At 43.3% G+C, this 19,831-nt stretch overlaps 2 protein-coding genes across 2 annotated transcripts; both read left to right on the top strand.

Annotated features, from left to right (window-relative positions):
* Positions 1–5,833: 5,833 nt before the first annotated feature.
* LOC115368269 (uncharacterized) lies at positions 5,834–7,073 on the top strand. The gene has a single exon (XM_030064324.1). It carries the CDS (start codon positions 5,857–5,859, stop codon positions 7,042–7,044), a length of 1,188 nt encoding a protein of 395 aa, XP_029920184.1. The 5' UTR covers positions 5,834–5,856; the 3' UTR covers positions 7,045–7,073.
* Positions 7,074–9,775: 2,702 nt separating this feature from the next.
* LOC115367839 (polyserase-2-like) lies at positions 9,776–17,281 on the top strand. The gene is made up of 5 exons (XM_030063786.1): positions 9,776–9,783; positions 10,030–10,221; positions 13,444–13,712; positions 14,774–14,919; positions 16,776–17,281. The coding sequence occupies exons 1-5, from the start codon at positions 9,776–9,778 to the stop codon at positions 17,052–17,054; spliced, it is 894 nt and encodes a 297-aa protein (XP_029919646.1). The 3' UTR covers positions 17,055–17,281.
* The last annotated feature ends 2,550 nt before the right edge of the window (positions 17,282–19,831 follow it).

The following is a 19,831-nucleotide window of genomic DNA, read 5'->3' on the forward strand; positions in this document are numbered from 1 at the left end:
GGCAATTTGCAGTGTCATAAAGAGTGCAATGATGCAATCGATTGCCACATCTGGTGACAAAGTGTAAGGCAGAATTGTACACAGCGTCCAGCTTCCTAAGGAACTGATCAGGTGCATGCATGTAGAGTAAATCGCCATAATCCAGTAGGGGGAGGAACTGTAGCGTGATTTGCCATAGGCCCATGGGTTTTATGACCCATTGGGCCCCTTTGCCTGACCTGGGGGGGCCCCTGGGCCCTTGCTGGAAAAAATAAATAATTTCACCATTTACTGTTTATATTTGTGACTTCCTTTTTGTCTTACCAAAATAATAGACGCTGTCAAAAATGATTCATGATCGCTGTATCAAAACCTTGCAGGCTGCCGTAGCCTGGTTGCGTGGCTGATTTGTTACATCTGAGAGTTCTAAAAGCCAAGCGAGAACGAACGAGTCAGAACCAGAACGCAACGCACACGGTCACTCACGGCAGAGTCATTTCTAGCTAGCTCGTGACAGTCTATCTCAGTGTTTCTCAAATGGGGGCACGCGTACCCCTGGGGGTACTTGAAGGAACTCCAGCTGGTAGGCTACGTGAGGTTTTTAAAAATTACACAACACGTAGATCCGACTGAGCAATCTGATTGATCAATCAGACGTTTAGAATGTGCTCAAATGAACATGACAGTACAGTTAACCCTGCTCAAATGAAAAATACTGAATCAATCACTGAAAATATTAGGCTACTATTGCCCGAGTCTGTGTGGTTTCCATGGCAACATGAAACGTTTCACCGAAACCCGCAGCAAAAGCCGCGTTGTCAGCTTTGTTCGCCTGCATAATGGACCGTTTTGTTGTCAGTTTTGATTTATTTGGCGACCTAAGTTTGAATAAATGGGTGAACGAGGAAGACAAGACAGAAGAGAAAAAGGAGAGATACGCGAGAGTGACGAGTGAAGAGCTGGATCAGCTGGAGAGGTCAGGAAATGAAGCCGGTACGGCCCGGTCAACGTCTTGGGCCGTCAAATGTCTACAAGACTACCTGACAAACACCGGGCAAACAGCTGATTTCTCACCTGTAAGGAAAGAAGAGCTGAACAAGATCCTCCGGGAATTTTATGGAGCTTTAAATTCTATAATAAAGAGAATGAAATGCCTCAGAAGATTCAGCACCACGGACAGTACCTGCTGAGGCAGATTCAGCACCACGGACAGTACCTGCTGAGGCGGATTCGGCACCACGGACAGTACCTGCTGAGGCAGATTCAGCACCACGGACAGTACCTGGAAGAATTTCCACAGAGATGTGCGGCTGTAACTTTGTTCTTGTTATTAATGTGTTAATGTTATCAGTTATTAATTAGCCTATTAATCGTTATTAATTTGTTTATTCTTTATAAGTTGCCTAGGCCATTGATTGATTACTTAATGCACCATCTGCACTCCTCCATGTTTAATAATTTTATTTTCTATGCAATCAATTAATCAATCAAGAGGGAACCACATTTTAATTTCATTATCCAACCTGTTGTATAATGACCAGTAAACATCCTTGTATCCTTGTATTTAATTAATTTGTCAATTTGTTTGCATCTGTACATTGAAATGAACATTTAATAAATCACCAAGAGCTTCAAACGTTCTCCTGCATGCATCTGAAAATGACCACGAGGGGTTTTTCCTACGCTTCTGGTCCTGGTTTGGTTCGGATGCTGATGAGTCCGGTCCTTCAGTTTGCCTCCTGTTTCACCGCCGTGCCACATGGTTGACACCCAGTGGCAGAAACTCAGTGGCTGCCAGTGGAGCGCTCCTGGCCCTGCCTCTGAGGTACAAACTCTGTGTTTTTCTGTTGGTTTTGGATCTATCCTGGACCAGCAGGTCTTTGAGCTTCTGATTCTGCCTGTATGACCAACCTGAAGTCCCTCGGGGCTCCTCAGTTTCCTGTGGAAGGGTCTTGTGGATCTGTCACCACAAACGGAGCTGGTTTGGTTTGGTTTCCTGCCTCCTGGATGCTCTGCCGTGCGGCTGGAAAAGCTGTTGGAGTGCATGCTTTTTTTTCTTTCTTTTTTTTTTTTTACCAACCCACCAGTTGGTTCTTATGTTGACAAAAGAGAAATTTGACATACGAAATATGGGAGGCACTATTAATGAGTTCAGATTAGGAGAAGCAGCTGCCAGGAAGAAAGGAGGGTTTAAGTGAGAGGACACACACACTGAGGACACACACTCTCTCCAGCTACCATGAAGTCGAGGCTGCCCGTCGGTGCCGTCCTGCTGCTGCTGACTTTCACTGTTGAAGGTAAGAGCTGCTTTCAAAATCCTAAAAGCAAAAAGACTGAAAGTTTGAGAAAAGAAAAAAGAAAGAGAAAAAATAAAATTAATTTTACTTTAGTGTATTCTGACAGGTTATTTTAAAAAGCTGTGTGCAGCTGTGAAGAGGCATCAAGGTTAGCACGATAAAGTGCAAACTGATTTGACAGATGTGAAGCAAGCAGCACAGAAATATTACAAATCACTTTGGTCATTAACATAAAATAGAAACAAAAACAAAAACAAAGGTTAAAGTAATAATAATAATAATAAATAAACAAAAATTAAGAACAAAGTAGTTTCTCTCTCACTGTCTGTTGAAAACATGAAGTTGGAAAATCTTATGAAGCTTTCAGAGTTGAACGTGTGGCAGCTCATCCCTTTATTTTATTTTATTTGTTTGTTGTTTTATTGTGCGGTAATGTCATGATAAAAGGGTTTTATCAGCCGATGGTGTGACGGGAACAAGATCTGACCTGAAGCAGCTCAGATCTGATTTCACTTTTTTGTTCTTTTCTTGTTATCAAATCCAAGCACTCAACATTATCAACCTCGCCGACGACCTCTTACTTTATTTATTTTTTTTTTTTTTACCAAGAATCTTTCATTTTCATGTTGTTTATGTATAGAAAAAAAAAACAGTTTTAAACAAAGTGAAACCCTTTGAAATGAAATAAGAAATAAAATACATTTAAAAATAAAGAAAAACAAATGAATTTAGTAATAAACTAAATGAATTATTACATTTCAAAGCCATGAAAATTGTGGTTTTAAGTCTTGTTACCAGAAGCAACAGCCTAAAAATCAACTAATTACATATGTATGTGTGTGCGTGTGCGTGTGCGTGCGTGTGTGTGTGTGTGTGTGTGTGTGTGTGCGTGTGTGTGTGTGTATTATGATTATTATGTGTACCTTTCACACACATCTGATTCATCAGCCGTGGGATAATAAATTTACGATATAGTCCTTGGGTGGGGGATCATATTTACTTTTTAGTTTTGACTGACCGAGCAGATTTAACCAGTAAATATCCCAGCTGGACAAGATTGTTTCATTTAGAAATCAGCTGATTTTGGGACAGCGGGGATGATAAAAAGTTTGTTTTTGGGCCGATCACATGGATCTGTGATTTATTTTATGTATTAAAACACTGATTAATTTATGATACTGACAACAATGAAAATCCCGCTCTGCCTTACAGATCCAGTCATTATTTTATCACTACCAAGAAAAATAACTACTAGAGGATTTAAGATATCTAGGAGGTTTTCTTTAGAAATTTGTTTTTGCCCAGTAGAGATGGAATTTCCAACTGTAGTTTTCCTGGTCCTGGACAATACCGCTGCCGCCGTTATCAGCAGCTTTCATCACGCCTCAATGCCTCCTTCATTCATCAAGTCAGAGAGAGCCAGTTCCTCACCTGTTGATTATGAGGCCCTTCATTAGAATCAGGAAGCATTTTAACAGTTTATTAATGAGATATTGATTAAAGTTGGGGTTAGGGTCAGCTCTCAGGAGCGATCCACTGGATCAGAGGGGGCTGCTCTCCCTGAGGCTCACCACACCTGGTTCAGGTTAGAGTCAGGTGAGAATGTCAAGATTACAGTTTTTTAGTAGATTAATCTTTACCACTGTGGCACAAACAAGGCCTGTTGTTTGTTTCCCAAATAACATGAACCACTGTTTCTCAACAGGCACTAAGGCACAGCAGGATGGTGAGTTCTGTTCTCATTCATTCATTCATTCATTCATTCATTCATTCATTTTGCTATATCTGAGATTGATGAAGGTCTTATGGACTGGAAGCTCAGTAGAATGAAATTTGCACTCACTGAGAGTGTGGATATCCTAATTTGTGCTTGAAGTTTCTGCTCTTCCAGCACTTTACACAATTACTTGAGCCAGGTGGAGTGGTAGTACTCCTACATTATCAGTCTTTGGCTAAGATTACCATGATACTGTGTTATCCATTCATCCAGTGGAAGGGAGAATAGAATAAAAACATAACAGTAGATAACTGTAGATAACGGATAACTGACATGCATGATGGTGATAAAGTCCATCCATAAAGTTTACAGCATGTTTCTGTCCATTCATCCAGAGAGGAGGGCAGAGGTTCCTCAAACTGTAAAGTGGATGAACTTGGTGAAGGCAGCAGGACAGGCAGTGTTATAATAAGCCTTATGGTTATGGTTATGGTTCCGCTGCTAAGATTTCAGCTCCCTGAACGCACCTGAACGCACCTGACGCTGCGACGCTGTTTCCTGCTTCGTAAGGTCGCTGCTACCTGTTCCTTCTCTCTCTCTCTCTCCTGTTCAAACTAATCGTTAGCCATACATATTACGTCTCTTCTGTAGCTGGTAGATTTTATAACTTGATTACCTTGCTATTGTGATAACCCTGCTACTTCTTCAGAGTCGATAGACTAGCGGAGCTAATCGCACTCTGTTTACTGGCTTATGTACTAGCGCTAGCGTTAGCCTAGCTATTAGTTAGCTCTGTGTTGCTGCAGTAAATCCAGCCTTGGACAACGATGGTGTGCAGTGACTGCTCCGCTTTCTCAGATAGGATGTCTCTACTAGAGAGACGTGTCCGTGATTTAGAGCAGCTACTTTCAGCGAGGAATACTCTAGACATCACGGGCACTCCAGATAGCCTCAGTCCCGGGCCTGATAGGCGGCCCGCTAGCGCTAGCACTAGCTTAGCCTCGTCGGCAGAGGCGGCGGGGTTTGTCTCTGTTAGCCGGCGTGGGAAGGCTCGCAAGAGCAAGCCACCGGTTGTGTGGCCCGGTTTGCGGTCGCCCCTCCCGACTGCAAACCGGTTCTCGCCCCTCTCCAGCCCTGTTGGTAACCCCGTGGGCCAGCGTGTCTCTCCCACTCCTGTTGACAGAGTAGAGCAACGCACGCGAGTGATAGGAGACTCCATCACCCGCAATGTTAGACTAGCTTCGCCAGCTGTGGTTCATTGCTTACCTGGGGCCAGAGTCTCCGACATAGAGGATAATCTTAGGGTGCTGGCAGCATCGAGGAAGAAACAGGGGACCCAGGCACACTACACCAGTAGCTATAAGAACATTGTTATTCATGTCGGCACCAATAATGCTAGGATGAAGCAGTCAGAGATCACAAAAGCTAGCTTAGTCAGGACACTTGAGCTAGCTAGAAAGATGTGTCGGCATCGATTAGTTGTCTCTGGTCCCTTACCGGTGAGGGGTAATGATGAGATGTACAGTAGGTTAACCTCGTTGAACCGCTGGCTGGCCCGTCACTGTGCTGAGCACGGTTTTGGCTTTGTGGATAACTGGCCTTCCTTCTGGGGCCGCCCTCACCTGCTGAAAGCGGACGGCCTTCATCCTACTGGGGAAGGCGCCACTCTTTTGTCTAGCAATATAGATAGAGCTTTAGCTTCTGTTTGACACTAGGGATTTAATACTCGGCAGGTGGCAGGTGATTAGAGAGCCTGCTAGGTATAGAATTAGTGTGGGTGTGGAGTCATCTAGTGTAGCTAAGGTGATTGGTCAGGATATCTCTCATAGTATAGATAATCAGACTACTGGCTTGGCTTACGACATGGAGACAGTCTCCCTACCCCACTGGCCCACTCACAGTCTCCTGGTTGGCCAGTATATGAATCTACAAACTACCCCTTCTACTGTTGTAGTACATCCCTGTAACAAAGCACCTTATAGACTACAAAACCATACTCCTCAAGCTATTAAGCCTGTGCTTACTCATCGTCCTAAGCCTAAAGGTTTGGGACGGTCAGCTAATCACACTAGATGTTTGGTCCCTATTAATACCTCAGCCAGTGGTGGGTCTTCAGATCTGCTCACCACTGGTCGTGGCAGCAAGAACCTAAAATTTGGTTTTATAAATATTAGATCTCTGGCTACCAAAGCTTTACTCATAAATGATCTAATTCTTGATCATGGATTGGACATGATTGGTCTGTGTGAGACATGGTTGAAACCAAATGTTTTCCTGCCCCTAAATGAGGCTACTCCACCTAATTACTCCTATGCCCATGTAGCCCGGGCTCATAAACAAGGCGGTGGTGTTGCCTTAATTTACAAAGATATATTTAAATTTACATCTAATCTGGAAAATAAATTTAAATCCTTTGAGGCTCTTGTCTTGAGTTCATCTTCCTCAGCCATGCATAGCCTTTCTCCATTTTATATGGTGGTGATCTATCGACCGCCTGGTCCTTACTCTCAGTTTTTAGATGAGTTTGGTGAATTTTTGTCAGGCTTAGTTACCCATTCTGAACAGATCTTGGTTTTTGGAGATTTTAATATCCGTATAAATAAGGCTGATGATCCACTGAATAAAGCATTTTCAAATCTTATTGATACATTTGGATTTACTCAGTCTGTTCAAGAGGCAACTCATTGCAATGGTAATATCCTTGATCTGGTCTTGTCTAAAGGGATTGTTGTTTCTGATCTGACTGTCTTATCAGCCACCTCTGCTGTGTCAGATCATTTTCTTATTAAATTTGAGGCATCGCTGGCCTGTCCTGTTAGTGGTGGCACAGATGTAATTACTAGTCGCCATATTGGTCCCTCTGCTGTTGCTGCGTTTAGCCAGCAGTTGCCTGGAGTTTTGGCTCCTCTCACTGTAGAGACAGGCTCTGTTGAAAACCTTACTAGTTCCCTCAACATGGCCCTCTCCAGTCTCCTTGATACAGTTGCCCCGCTCTCTACCAGACCGAGGCGACTGAAGAGATCCACACCCTGGTTTAATGAAGAGATATGAGCTTTGAAGCAGGCCTGCAGGAGATTGGAACGACAATGGCGAAAATCGAAGTTAGTTGTTTTTTACCTATCCTGGCATGATAGCTTATTGAAATATAAGCGCGCCCTAGGTGTGGCTAAAGCAGCCTATTTCTCCCGCTTAATCGCCATTAATAAACATAATCCTAGATTTCTCTTTGAGACAGTAGCAAAGCTCACGAAAAAACAGCCATCTGCTACTAGCTTATCACTTACAGCAGATGATTTTCTGGACTTTTTTGGCAACAAGGTTGAGGAAATCAGGCAAAAAATTAATTCTGAATCCGCTGCAGCTCCTGCGGACTCATTGGCAGTCGCTAGCTCACCAATAGTCCCTACTATCTCGGTTTTTGAGGCTGTCTCACTTGATACCTTATCTAAGCTTGTGATAGCCTCTAAACCGACAACCTGCTTTCTTGATCCGCTACCTGCCAAGCTTTATAAAGAATCCTGGCCTTTACTGGGCTCTACAATGCTAGATATTGTTAATTTATCTCTTAGTACTGGCATTGTGCCCAGCAGCTTTAAGACAGCTGTGGTCAGACCGCTTTTAAAGAAACCACATCTTGATTCTAGTTCTTTAAATAGCTATCGCCCAGTTTCCAATCTCCCGTTCATGTCTAAAGTGCTCGAGAGAGTTGTCTTTCAACAACTCGCCACCCATTTGGCAGTGAATCAGCTGTATGAGCCTTTCCAATCAGCTTTCAGGGCCTGTCACTCCACTGAGACAGCACTTACTAGAGTTGCCAACGATCTTCTGTTGGCTATTGATGCAGACTCTACCTCTGTGCTTTTATTACTGGACCTCAGTGCAGCCTTTGATACTGTTGATCATTCCATTTTATTAGAGAGACTAACTGAGAATTTTGGTGTCACGGGCCTGGCTCGTGCATGGCTTAACTCATACTTATCTGAAAGAACACAGTCTGTCATGTACAATAATACTAGATCCAAATTCTCCAATGTTAAATGCGGGGTACCTCAGGGCTCAGTCCTGGGTCCTCTTCTCTTTTCCCTGTACATCTCGCCACTTGGACAAATTATACGTAGCCATGGTATTAATTTCCATTGTTATGCTGATGATACTCAGCTATATTTGCCCATAAAGGCTGATGATCCCACAGAGATCAATAGATTAGAGGTCTGTCTGGCTGCGGTAAAGAATTGGATGTCACTAAATTTCCTGCTATTAAACTCAGATAAAACTGAGATGTTAGTAGTCGGCCCTCCCAGACATAGACACTGTTTTGAACAGTTAACAGTTCTACTTGACAACTGTGTGATTTCACAAAGTGTGGCAGCCAAAAATCTCGGTGTTACTTTTGATCCCTGCTTATCCTTTGACAGGCACATTAAGGATATCACCAAGACTGCCTATTTTCATTTACGTAATATAGCACAAATTCGGTCTTCCCTGTCCATGGCTGACGCAGAGACCTTAATTCATGCATTTGTTTCAGCCAGACTTGATTACTGCAATGTCCTGTTTTCAGGTCTCCCACAGGCCAGCACCAAAAGTCTCCAGATGGTTCAAAATGCTGCAGCTAGGGTCTTAACTAGAACTAGAAAATTTGATCATATTACTCCAATTCTGGCCTCCCTTCATTGGCTTCCTGTGCATATTAGATCTGACTTTAAGGTGCTTCTGTTAACCTACAAAATCTTAAATGGGTTTGCCCCATCTTACCTTTCGGATCTCCTTAAACCCTACATTCCATCGCGGGCTCTCCGCTCTCAAAATGCGGGGCTGCTTTGCTTACCTAGGATTAAGAAGAAGTCAGCAGGTGGCCGGGCCTTTTCCTATCGTGCCCCGCTGCTGTGGAATAACCTCCCTGCTGACGTCAGGCAATCTGAATCTGTTGATTCTTTCAAATCTAGATTAAAAACTCATCTCTTCGGCCTAACTTATGGCTGACAGTTAGTGGTACGGTGGGCTGGTTCTCTGTCTCAGTGAAGTAACCCAAGCACTCACCTGCCGACGAGATTATGAAATTATTGCTCTCACGGAGCTAATTATCAATTAGTCTTCTCCAGATAATTAATGTTCCACCTTTGTCTCTGTGTGAGTGTGTGTGAATGGTTGATGTGTGTTTGTCCGAGTGCGTGCTGTCTATTTTAGATCCAGGTCGTCGTGGTGTAGGTGGCTGTGTGGCCCGGGTCCCTGGCTGCTCTGGTGCATCCAGCTTGCCTTGGCGTCATCATCCCTCATCCACCACCTATCTATCCTCATACATTTTATTGTTTGTTATCTGTGTTTACAACATCTATTGCACGTCTGTCCGTCCTGGGGAGGGATCCCTCCTCTGTTGCTCCCCTGAGGTTTCTTCCTATTTTTCTCCCTGTTAAAGGGGTTTTTTAGGGAGTTGTTCCTCATCCGATGTGAGGGTCTAAGGACAGAGGATGTTGTATTTTTCTGTAAAGCCCTTTGAGACAAATTTGTATTTGTGATTCTGGGCTATACAAATAAATAAAATTGAATTGAATTGAATTGAATGGTTCAGTGTCTCTTGTATTATCCAAAGTATCATATAGTTCAGGACAGCTTGACCGCTTGGAGCTGGCTCAGCATAACAGAGAACAGATAATACAGGAGCCAGAAGTACCTTCTCTATCTTGTTAGTTAGGTCTGTTGCATTAGATACACACCCAGTCAACATTCACACACTAGCATCACACATTCTAGGAACAAGGCATGGACAGTGGTTGGCCTGTCCATGTCCGGGTAACTCTGCCACTCTGAGCCCAGCACTGCTTTACTTTATAGGTGACCATATTAAATATTTCATCTGAGAGCTGAAGATTTGTTCTCAGGCTTTCAACAAAAGAATCAGGTACTAACAGCAGGTTCACAGGCGGTCAGATAAGGAGTAATATAACAACGCCAGCACTGTGAGGGCAGGGTGTGGCATCGCCTTTGATTAATTTCAATGAGCGGTATCAAAAGGTGAACAGGACAAATCTTGCTCAGTCATCGGTGCTCTGTCTGTCTTGCTCCAGTGTGTGGTGAAGCTCCCCTCAACTCCAGAATCGTAGGAGGCCAGAATGCTGCTCCAGGATCTTGGCCCTGGATGGCCAGCCTGCACAACAGAGACGGACACGTGTGTGGAGGATCTCTCATCAACAACGAGTGGGTTCTTAGTGCTGCGCAGTGTTTCGACAGGTGAGAGTTGACCATATGGTATCGATACCTGTGTCAGTATGACTCCATGAGGCCATATTCCCTCACATCTTCCACTAATAAATGTCAGTCTCACAGGTAGCACTGGTGCCACCTAGCTTTTCATTTAGTAGCACCAAAAGAAATTAGGTAGCACCATATTTTTCTTTGTATAGTGTGTTATTAATGCATGACGTTATCATGTTGATGAAATTTAAAGATTAAAAATGACCCAAACTTGTCTGCAAAATATTTTAATTTGAACTTTACGTTTCTCTGCAGCAGCAGTACAAAGTAGTAATTATTATTTGTTTTAACAATGTAAATTTCTTATCAAACAGACCTAACAATTCAGCTACCAATGAATGAGCAGTAGTATGCATGTGATAACATAGATTGAAAAATAAGCCGAAGTGATACCTCTTCTCTGAATAGACAAGCTAAGCCAGTGTGCTGCTGTTAGCCAGTGAAAATACAGCGGAGTGGCAACTCTTCGCTTTGTTACACAATCTATGTCAGTGCACTGCTGTAGTCTGGAAAGTTTCTTTGCCTTTTCGACTCGGTTTCTGAGTCCAAAATTCGCTTGTTGCTTCCCTATTTTCAGACCCTCCAGCATCAACAGCCTCCTGACACATTTTTTTTCTTAAAATAATCAGCGATAGACCGCTTCGTCTTCTTTGTTTAGTTTTTTTAGTGGGATCGTCAGTGATCATTCAGTGAGCGCGCTGCGTGTACGTCTGTGCATGTCACGCATTAAGACAGACAGGCAGGCAGAGACAGGGAGTAACAAATAAAATGACAATCTTTATTTAAATTCCGTCATTCATGAACGGGGCACCTGGAATTAAAGCAAGGCGGGGGAGCTACCACTCTTCAGGGTCACCCAAACTGGCTGCACAATAAAAATGTGCACACCATCGACGAAATAAACACCACATCAGAGCACAACACCACAAACCTCTGGAGATGCATGAAAACCCGTCACACTACAAACTAGGCAATTGCACTTCTAAATGACGTGAATAAGAGTGCATCCAACTACAGGACCCCGACCCAGGACTAGCTCAACCCCCCCCAAACTCCTTTCCAATCCCCACACTAATAAAAACACACATACATTACAAATACAAGTTAAAATGAGTACTCAGCTTCGTGGCCGACGAGACCCCCCCCCCCCCGGGGTCTAGGCTTGTGGCACCGTCCAACTCCCCGGGGGACCACGGCTTCGTCAGACGGCGCAACTGGTGACCGGCAGGGTCCGCCAACAGCGGCGTGCTGGAGGCGGCAGCGAAGCTGGAGAGCGACGCCGGCTGCGCTCCTATAGCCCCAGCCCTAACTAACTACAGGAGGCAGCAGGCCTCCCCTCCTAACGCTGGAACGGTCTAACCCCGCTACCGTACCTGTCTTCGTCGCCGGCAGCCCTAAACAGCTGCGAACGACACCCACCCGCTCCCGGAGTGAACGCAGCCGCACCGCACACAACACGCTCCCCAGACACACACACAATGCCCAGCTCTCCGCTTTTCAGTCCCAGAGTCCCACCGCCTGTGCAATCAACCGCAGCTGATGTTCAGTTCATTAGGCTCCCCGTCAGCCCAACAGTGGGCAGGTTCAACAGTTCAGCTCACTATTCACATCACAATATTGTGAATTTAAGCAGCTAAATGATTGACTGTACTAAAAAACTGTAATGCACTCAAAGTCAGTTATCTGGCTGATGAGTCGTCAGGGTCTAATCCTCACCTCACAGCATAAACCTCTGCAGATTATCTGACTTTGATGTGAACAGGACTTTCTACAAAAGGGGGTGTCATTTTTTTTTTTTTTTTTTACAGGTGAGCAAGTGTCTGCTTGCTGCAGGCAGGGTCAGGTCTGACTCCTGTCTACCTGCAGAAAATAAGTTGCGGTAGCGACTAATGTAGACTACTTTGATTTTGGTTACTGGAATAGAGGATGCCAAATTTATGACAGTTTTAAACTCAGAATTTGAATTTGCTGCCATTCCTGCGTTGTGGAGTACCCCATGAGTACATATTTACTGTATAACACTGATGTATTGGGGAAGTAACAGGAGACAAAGGTGATTTTTCTACACCAAAAACACACACAATCCAATCGAAGCTTGGAAAGAGTTTTGCAGAGTCAGTCCACAAAGTGTTGATAACAGATGAAACTAGAACAGAGCATTTCCTGAAGAAAATGTGGGTGATTTCTGCAGTGATTCTGGTAGAAAAGTGGTGGAGGTTGCTAGTGGTGTGGTTAACATGTGGCTGACTAGGTGGTTGCTTGGTTATTGGTTCGTTATAGTTGATTCGTTATAGTGTTCTGGGTGGTTGTTAGGGTGTTGCTAGGTGGTCGTTAAGGTGGTTGAAAGGGTGTTGTTAGGTTGCTAAAGTGGTTGCTAGTGTGTTGCTAGGCGATTGCAGTGGTGTTCTGCGTAGTTGCTAGGGTGTTGCTAGGTGTTTACTAAGGTAGTTGCTGGGGTGTTTCTAGGTGATTGCTATGGTATTGTGGTTGGTTGATAGAGTGTTGCTTGGTGGTTCCTAAGGTGATTGCTTGGGTGTTTGTAGGTGATTGATATGGTGTTTTGGGTGGTTGTTCAGGTTTTGCTATGTCTTTGCTAAAATGGATGCTAGAGGTTTTGCCAGGCAATTGCTATTGTGTTATGTGGGGTTGCCAAGGTGGTTGCTAGGATGTTACTAGGTAGTTGCCAAGGTGGTTGCTAGGAGATTGTTTTGGTGATCTGAGTGGTTACCAAGGTGATTGCTAGGGTGTTGCTATATGGTTGCAAAGCTGGTTGTTAATGTACTGTCAAATAGTTGCTATGGTTACCCAATTTACCCAACTTCTCCCCGGGGATCAACAAAGTATTTCTGATTCTGATTTTGCGTTCTAGGCGGTCACTAGTGTGTTGCAATGTGGTTTCTATGGTGTTCTGGATGGTTGCTAGGGTGTTGCTATGTAGTTGCTGGGTGGTTTGTATGGTGGTCTTTGTCGTTACTAAGTTGTTTCTAGGTGGTTGCTAAGGTGTTCTAAGTGGTTGCTTGGTAGTTGATAAAGTGTCTTAGGTGGTTGCAGTGCTCACATAGCAGTACTAGCATTAGCACTAGGTAGCAGCAGTATCTAAAAAAGTAAAACTAACTAGTTAAGGCTAATTGTAAAGTTCTGTATTCATTGATTGGTTCACATTTTGATGAATAACATGTTGTCTTCTCTCTCTCTCAGCACCAGCACAGCCGGTTGGACCGTCTACCTGGGACGTGACAGTCAAACTGGCAGCAATCCAAATGAAGTGTCCAGAAATTTGTTCCAGATCATCACTCATCCCCATTATGACTCAAGACATTTAGACAATGATATAGCCTTGGTACAACTTTCCTCTCCGGTTCAGTTCACCAACTACACCAGGCCTGTGTGTCTGGCTGCAAAGGGCAGCGTCTTTGCTGAGGGGACGACCTGCTGGGTCACCGGCTGGGGATTTATTGGAACTGGAGGTGAGGCATTTTGATTCACAGGAACTGATGTGATGCATTAGAAACAGGTTGAAGCCAGTAGAAGTGATCAGTTTTGCCTAATGTAAAGTTGCATTAGATTTGTCCTAAACAGCAGTGAGTAGAACTCCTTCCACAGTCACTTGCTGTGTCAGGCAGATTGGTTGTCATCTAATGACATGCAGCAGGAGAAACCAGAAAAAATAAAAGTTTTGGGCTGAGACAGACACTTCAACCCCAAGTCATCTTCAGTGGTGTGATACAAACCTGCTCCATTACAAAACTGTAATACAAAAATGAGGCTCAGTTTGAGCTGTTTCATTTTGACATCCATATTTATGTTGGTTTTGACAAGTTACTATGGTAACAAAAATCTATTGGTGTTGTAGCCTAACAACAGCCCATGTCCCAACAATCCACTAAATATCAAGAGTTGACCCATATTGTAGCCTCAGGAACAGTCACAAGAAAATCTCAAGAAGGTCTCTAAGGTCTCTCTGTACCTAATTTTGAATTCATTATATCGACTACGGGTATATGAGTCAAGTGCAGCTTTACTTGGAGTCCCTTAGTGTTACAATCTTAAGGGGTGTTAAAGGCCCACAGTTTATAGATTATTAAAAAGCCAAAAAAAAACAAAAACAAAAACAAACAAACAAACAAAAAAAAACTGAAGAAACAAAACTTCCTCTCCTAAACTCTCAGAAATAGCAAGAAATAAACTTGTCCTCTTTTCTCATCTAATGTAAGGATCTAATGCACGCTGGCTGACCCAAAGTTCTCCCGATCCTGTAACCCTGTATTGTCATGTCTTTTTTGTTTTTCTTGGACGGGATGTAACTTAAACTGAATTTCCCCTTGCTGAAAAATGTCGGTGGGACAAATAAAGTATGATTGATTGATTAATAGATCTGTGTGGAGAAAAGACCTTGCTTTGATTCTGTCTGTTTTACTGGTTTGTAGCTATAGAGCTGAGAGCGGACATTCAGCTTCTGACCTCAAGACATCGACACGTCTACCTTCAACTCTGCTGACAGTTAAAGATTCCCTCTCTTCTTCCTCAGTTCCCCTACCTCCACCACAGACGCTGCAGGAAGTGGAACTTCCCATCGTGTCCAACAGCAGGTGTCAGTCCATCTATGCTGATATAATCAAAGACAGCATGATGTGTGCCGGTGGTCTTCCAGAGGGAGGAAAAGACATGTGTCAAGTAAGTCTGTCTGTTGGAGTACAAAGTTTGTAATCAGCTGAACAGCTCATTTCCAAATTTTCTCAACATTTGGTTAATTCAGTGTTTTAATGAATAGTTTAGACAAACAGGGTCCTCAGGGTTTTATGATGCACCAAAACACTGTCAACATCTGTACTCGGGCATTAACCCAAAAGTTGACCCGTTGAAACGGACCCTGGACCCCACAAGGGTCCGTCGAAAGTCAAAGTGGAAAAAAAAAGAGTGTGTTTTTGTTTGTTTGTTTGTTTGTTTGTGTGTGTGTGTGTGTGTGCCAGTTGGCGCTGCACTGCTCCTGTTCTCCATCGACCTGCCCCCTCTGGATGATATTATTTGCAGTTGAAGCAAGTTTCCATTGCTATGCTGGAGATACATGGATCTTCATCCCTATTGAGCACAGTGACTGTTCTGCCCTTATAGATAGATAGATAGATAGATAGATAGATAGGTACTTTATTCATCCCCTCAGGGAAATTCTCTGTATCCCATAGCTCATAATACACATAATACATATACCATAAAATACACCATAAAGGACAAACAGTACATGCAGCCATTCAATCAATCAATAAAGAACATAAATGTGAGCCTGATATTGTAAAAATGTTTAAAGTGCATAAATAGAATAAAAGAGTCCAATTAAAGTGCATAAATAGAATAAAAGAGTCCAAACTGAGTTATAATAAAGGAGCTAAAAGAGTCACCAGAGCCTGGGTCAGCAGCCCCTGTCCAAGACTGAACCATTGTACAGCCTGATGGCCGTAGGGACGAAGGACCTCCTGTGGCGCTCAGCCGGGAATGCAGTGCAATTATCCGCTCTCTGCGATTACTGCTGTGCTCCACCAGGATGTGGTGGAGGGGGTGGTCGATATTGTCCATGATGTCAGACAGCTTGGTCCACATTATCCTCTCCACCACGATCCCCAGTGAGTCCAGGCGCCTTCCCAGCACTGATCCAGCTTTCTGGATCAGCTTGTCCAGCCTTCTGGTGTCCCCCTCTGTCGCACTGCCTCCACAGCAGACAGCAGCATAAAAATGGTACTTGCCACCACCGACTGGTAGAACATGTGTAGCATTTCCCCACAGACCTCAAAGTACCTGAGCTTCCTCAAGAAGTAGAGCCTGCTCTGGCCCTTCCTGAAGACCGCATCCGTGTTCACAAACCAGTCGAGCTTGCTGTCCAGGTGCACCCCCAGGTACCTGTAGGACTGCACCACCGCGATGTCCTCGCCCCTGATGTTGACTGTCTGCAGCGGTGGCTTAGACCTGCGGAGGTCCATGACCATCTCCTTGGTCTTCTTGGTGTTTAAGATCAGGCCGTTCCTCTCACACCAGCTGCTGAAGGCTCCCGCAAGGGCCGCAAAGGCTAAGCTGATGCCATCTGGGTTGTGTCAACAGTGATAAAACTAGGACTAGTTGTGCCTTCCTCTGACTGACACGGCACTGTAGACGAGAAAACTTCAATACAAGTGTGAGACAAAGAGAACAGGACATGGTGATGGGCGGTCATCACTGGCTACGATAACGTTAGCTATCATTATGTTGTTGCTCCAACTTAGCAAAGAGGCTAAGCTTGTATTTGCAGGCTTGCAAACCCTAACCCTAACCCAAACCAAAATGTCATGCAAATCTGTTCGTAAATTTGTGAGATATCCTGCTGACAAACAAAAAGACCAATAAACAGAACAGGGCAAAAACATAACTCCTGTCTGACTGCGCTGGTGGAGCTAATAATGATGTGATTTGTTGATTCTGATGAGTGTGAGTTGTGTCTCTGTTGCCTCATTCATTTAAAATGATGTGAAATAACTGACATGTTGTGTGTGTGTCCTGTGCAGTGGGATTCTGGGACCCCCATGGTGAAAAAACTGGGCTCCCAATGGACCCAGGTTGGAATTTCGAGTTTTGGTGCTGCCTCTGGTTGCGCCCAACCGAACATACCATCCGGCCTCACCAGAGTGTCCCAGTTTGAGTCCTGGATCCGCAGCCACATCAAGACCAACCAGCCGGGCTTCGTTCATTCGTCTGGTGTCTCCTTCGGTGGAGGCGCTCATCTCCTTTGTCTTTCCATTTCTCTGCTGGTGTCCATCTTTCCTGCCGTCTCTCCTCTGAAGTAGCAGCTGTTCTCTCTCAGCGCTTCAGGAGTGTTTTCCTCTGGGAATTCAAATCTGTAGACCAGAGGCTTTTCCAGCTTTTTCCTCTTCTGAACCCCAAACCTTAATTTCAAGGAAACCATATTTCTAAGGTGCATAATCTACAGGGTGTTGTATTTGAAACTGGATACTAGCCAGTTACAATTGTCCACCTCCAATAAGGAATCTGTTTGGCTGATCAATACTATCGTACGTGGGAGGTCCTTAAGTGTGACTATGTTTTGATTCTGATTATCCTGTGTTCTCAGAAACGTAGTTATTGCTAAAGTACATTATTTGCATCTTGTCAATAAAAGCATCAGTTCACATATTTCAGTGAATGGCATTTCTCTTCGCTCAGTTCTTTTTGTCTGTTTTTATTCATTTGTCATAATTCATGCTGGTACAGGCCTACATTAGTTCAAATGCATATGAGTACAAAGTATAGCTGTAATTGATATGTGAACTATATTTTGCTCATAATCAAATAAACTAATCAAATAAACTCTCATCAATGTATTGCAAGTCCTTGGGAAAATGCTGTGGTTATTAAAGTTTTATATGTATATTCTGTAAAATAAATAGGTAAATACAAAACTTTAATAAATGACTGAAAATGGTTTGAAAGCACACTACCCCTGCCTAATTTGCAGAGGTCTTGTACTGGACTACATTATATTGAGAGGTGTTTCTAATTTTTTGTCCTCCATATTTATATACATGAGGGGGGACAGAATAGTGGAAACAGCTGTCATCTCTATTACTGTGAGAAAAAGAAAAGCGGAGTTTTATAGGCAGCAGGAGAGGAAACTTTATGGCACAACAGCTGGACTGGATCAGACTGGACAGGTGGAGCTGATGACAAGGACACTATTATTATTATTATTATTATTAATAATAATAATAATAATAATAATAATAATAATGACGCTGGGTGACTGTTATTATTGTTATTAATAATAATAACAGTCACCCATCGTCATTCAGCTGTATGGTCTACGTTCTCTTGAACAAAAGTGATGGCGGTGGATCGTCTCTTCACATGTGCGACTTCTTTTCTTTTACCTGGGGGGTTAATCCCCTTTACAGCAAAACTAATGGCTTTGTTTTGACTGGTCACACATAAAAGGGGGTGAATTAAATGTCTCTGAAAGTGGCCAGTGTACAGATACAAAGCAGTGATGAACTGAAAGTGGGTTATGCAACAATGCTGGACCTTAAGGAAGAGTGCAGGACCTGATGAAGTCATGCTGATTGAGAAATAATGTAGCCCCCATAAGCTCACCACAGGCGAATCCCTTTCACTTTGTGGATTCTTGGTATCTGTGTAAAAACTCATCAGTCCCCAAAGGTTCATCAGATTTGAGCCAGCTGTGTCTGAGATACTGAACGTGAAGCTCATGGACCTGCTGGCCAGGTGGTGGCGCTGTGCTTGGCCAGTCAGCTTTATATTCAGAATGTCAAACTCCATCATTCCCCAGATTTTCATCCGAAGCAGGCAGCAGAGGCTCAGAGACACACAGAGACCAAAAACATCGTCTCAAACTGAACATGGTTCCTGGAGATCACATGATCATGACTGGAATGAGATTACAGGAGCATTTTATTGGTGTTGGGATTTCCTGCACCACACCACTGCTGTTACTGGTCAAACTCAATCCTGCACATTCATGAGTTTATTTAAGAGCTCCCTCTGAGCCAACTCCAGTTAGAAAACTGAACTCCTCTTGCTGAAGGGGGTTCAGGGTTACTTTAATTATTTTACTGACAGAAAATTGCTGCACATCAGCCAGTCCATATTTGCAGCTCACTCAGCTTTATTTCTCTGGTCTGCGCCTCCTGACCTCCTCCAGGTGCCTGTTAATGAGTCTGACTGATCAGGGAACAGAAAGTGTGTGTGGCAGTTCTGCTGAGCCAGTGGGAGCCTGTACCTGTCCAGGTGGACAAACAAGGATCCAAGAGCCTTTTAACCATTTATTGAACAGTTGCGGTGGGTATGTGGGTGATTTTGTCTGTTCAGTAAAACAAAACATAAATCAATATACTGCCATGTATACCAAAACTAAGAGAATAATAAAGAGTACAGAATTAAGCTTACATCATTAATGAATCACACATTAATAAATACAGGATAAAACAATAGAACAGCCATTTTCTCCTTTAAATTCATCATCAAGTTTCACTTAACTTGCAGGTTTCAACTTTATCTTAAAACGAACCACTACATCATGATCTGTCACATGCACAACTTAAATTGGGATGCGTAAAATGCAGACTTGTCTCCAAACATATAAACAGTGAGTCACACAAAGCAAAATGGCAAAATCTCTCCACCCATTCCAAGATTCACAGACTTGACATTTAAAGCTGAGATTCTTGAACAGAAAACACATTTTAAAACGATTTTTGATCAACACTGCCACCTAAAGTGGAGAGAATGGTACTGACACACCCCTCCAATAAACAAATAAATAATGTATTAACATTTTCATTCCGCTGTTTGTGAATCCATAGCTCAGACTCCAGAAACAACAAATAAAGTATCTAATGTTTATGATGAATCCTAAAAATGTATTGTATGTATGTGTATTCCATTTGTAGAAATGGATGATACATAATATTTTTAATGAGCATTAACATCATCATCATCATCATCATCATCATCATCATCATCCATAGCTGAGGTGTTGTACTTTTACAGAGACCTTCACTGGTAAAATCTTCAATGCCAATTCCTTCCCAGTGCCGATAAATGGAAAGAC

The sequence above is a fragment of the Myripristis murdjan genome, chromosome 11 (assembly GCF_902150065.1).
Source record: "Myripristis murdjan chromosome 11, fMyrMur1.1, whole genome shotgun sequence".
Lineage (NCBI taxonomy): Eukaryota > Metazoa > Chordata > Actinopteri > Holocentriformes > Holocentridae > Myripristis > Myripristis murdjan.

Excerpts from the sequence above, each read along its gene's own strand:
- LOC115368269 (XM_030064324.1), top strand. The coding sequence starts at position 5,857 with ATGGAGACAGTCTCCCTACCCCACTGGCCCACTCACAGTCTCCTGGTT.
- LOC115367839 (XM_030063786.1), top strand. Across the intron at positions 13,713-14,773 it reads GGGATTTATTGGAACTGGAG|TTCCCCTACCTCCACCACAG; the intron begins GTGAGGCATTTT and ends CTTCTTCCTCAG. Across the intron at positions 14,920-16,775 it reads GAGGAAAAGACATGTGTCAA|TGGGATTCTGGGACCCCCAT; the intron begins GTAAGTCTGTCT and ends TGTCCTGTGCAG.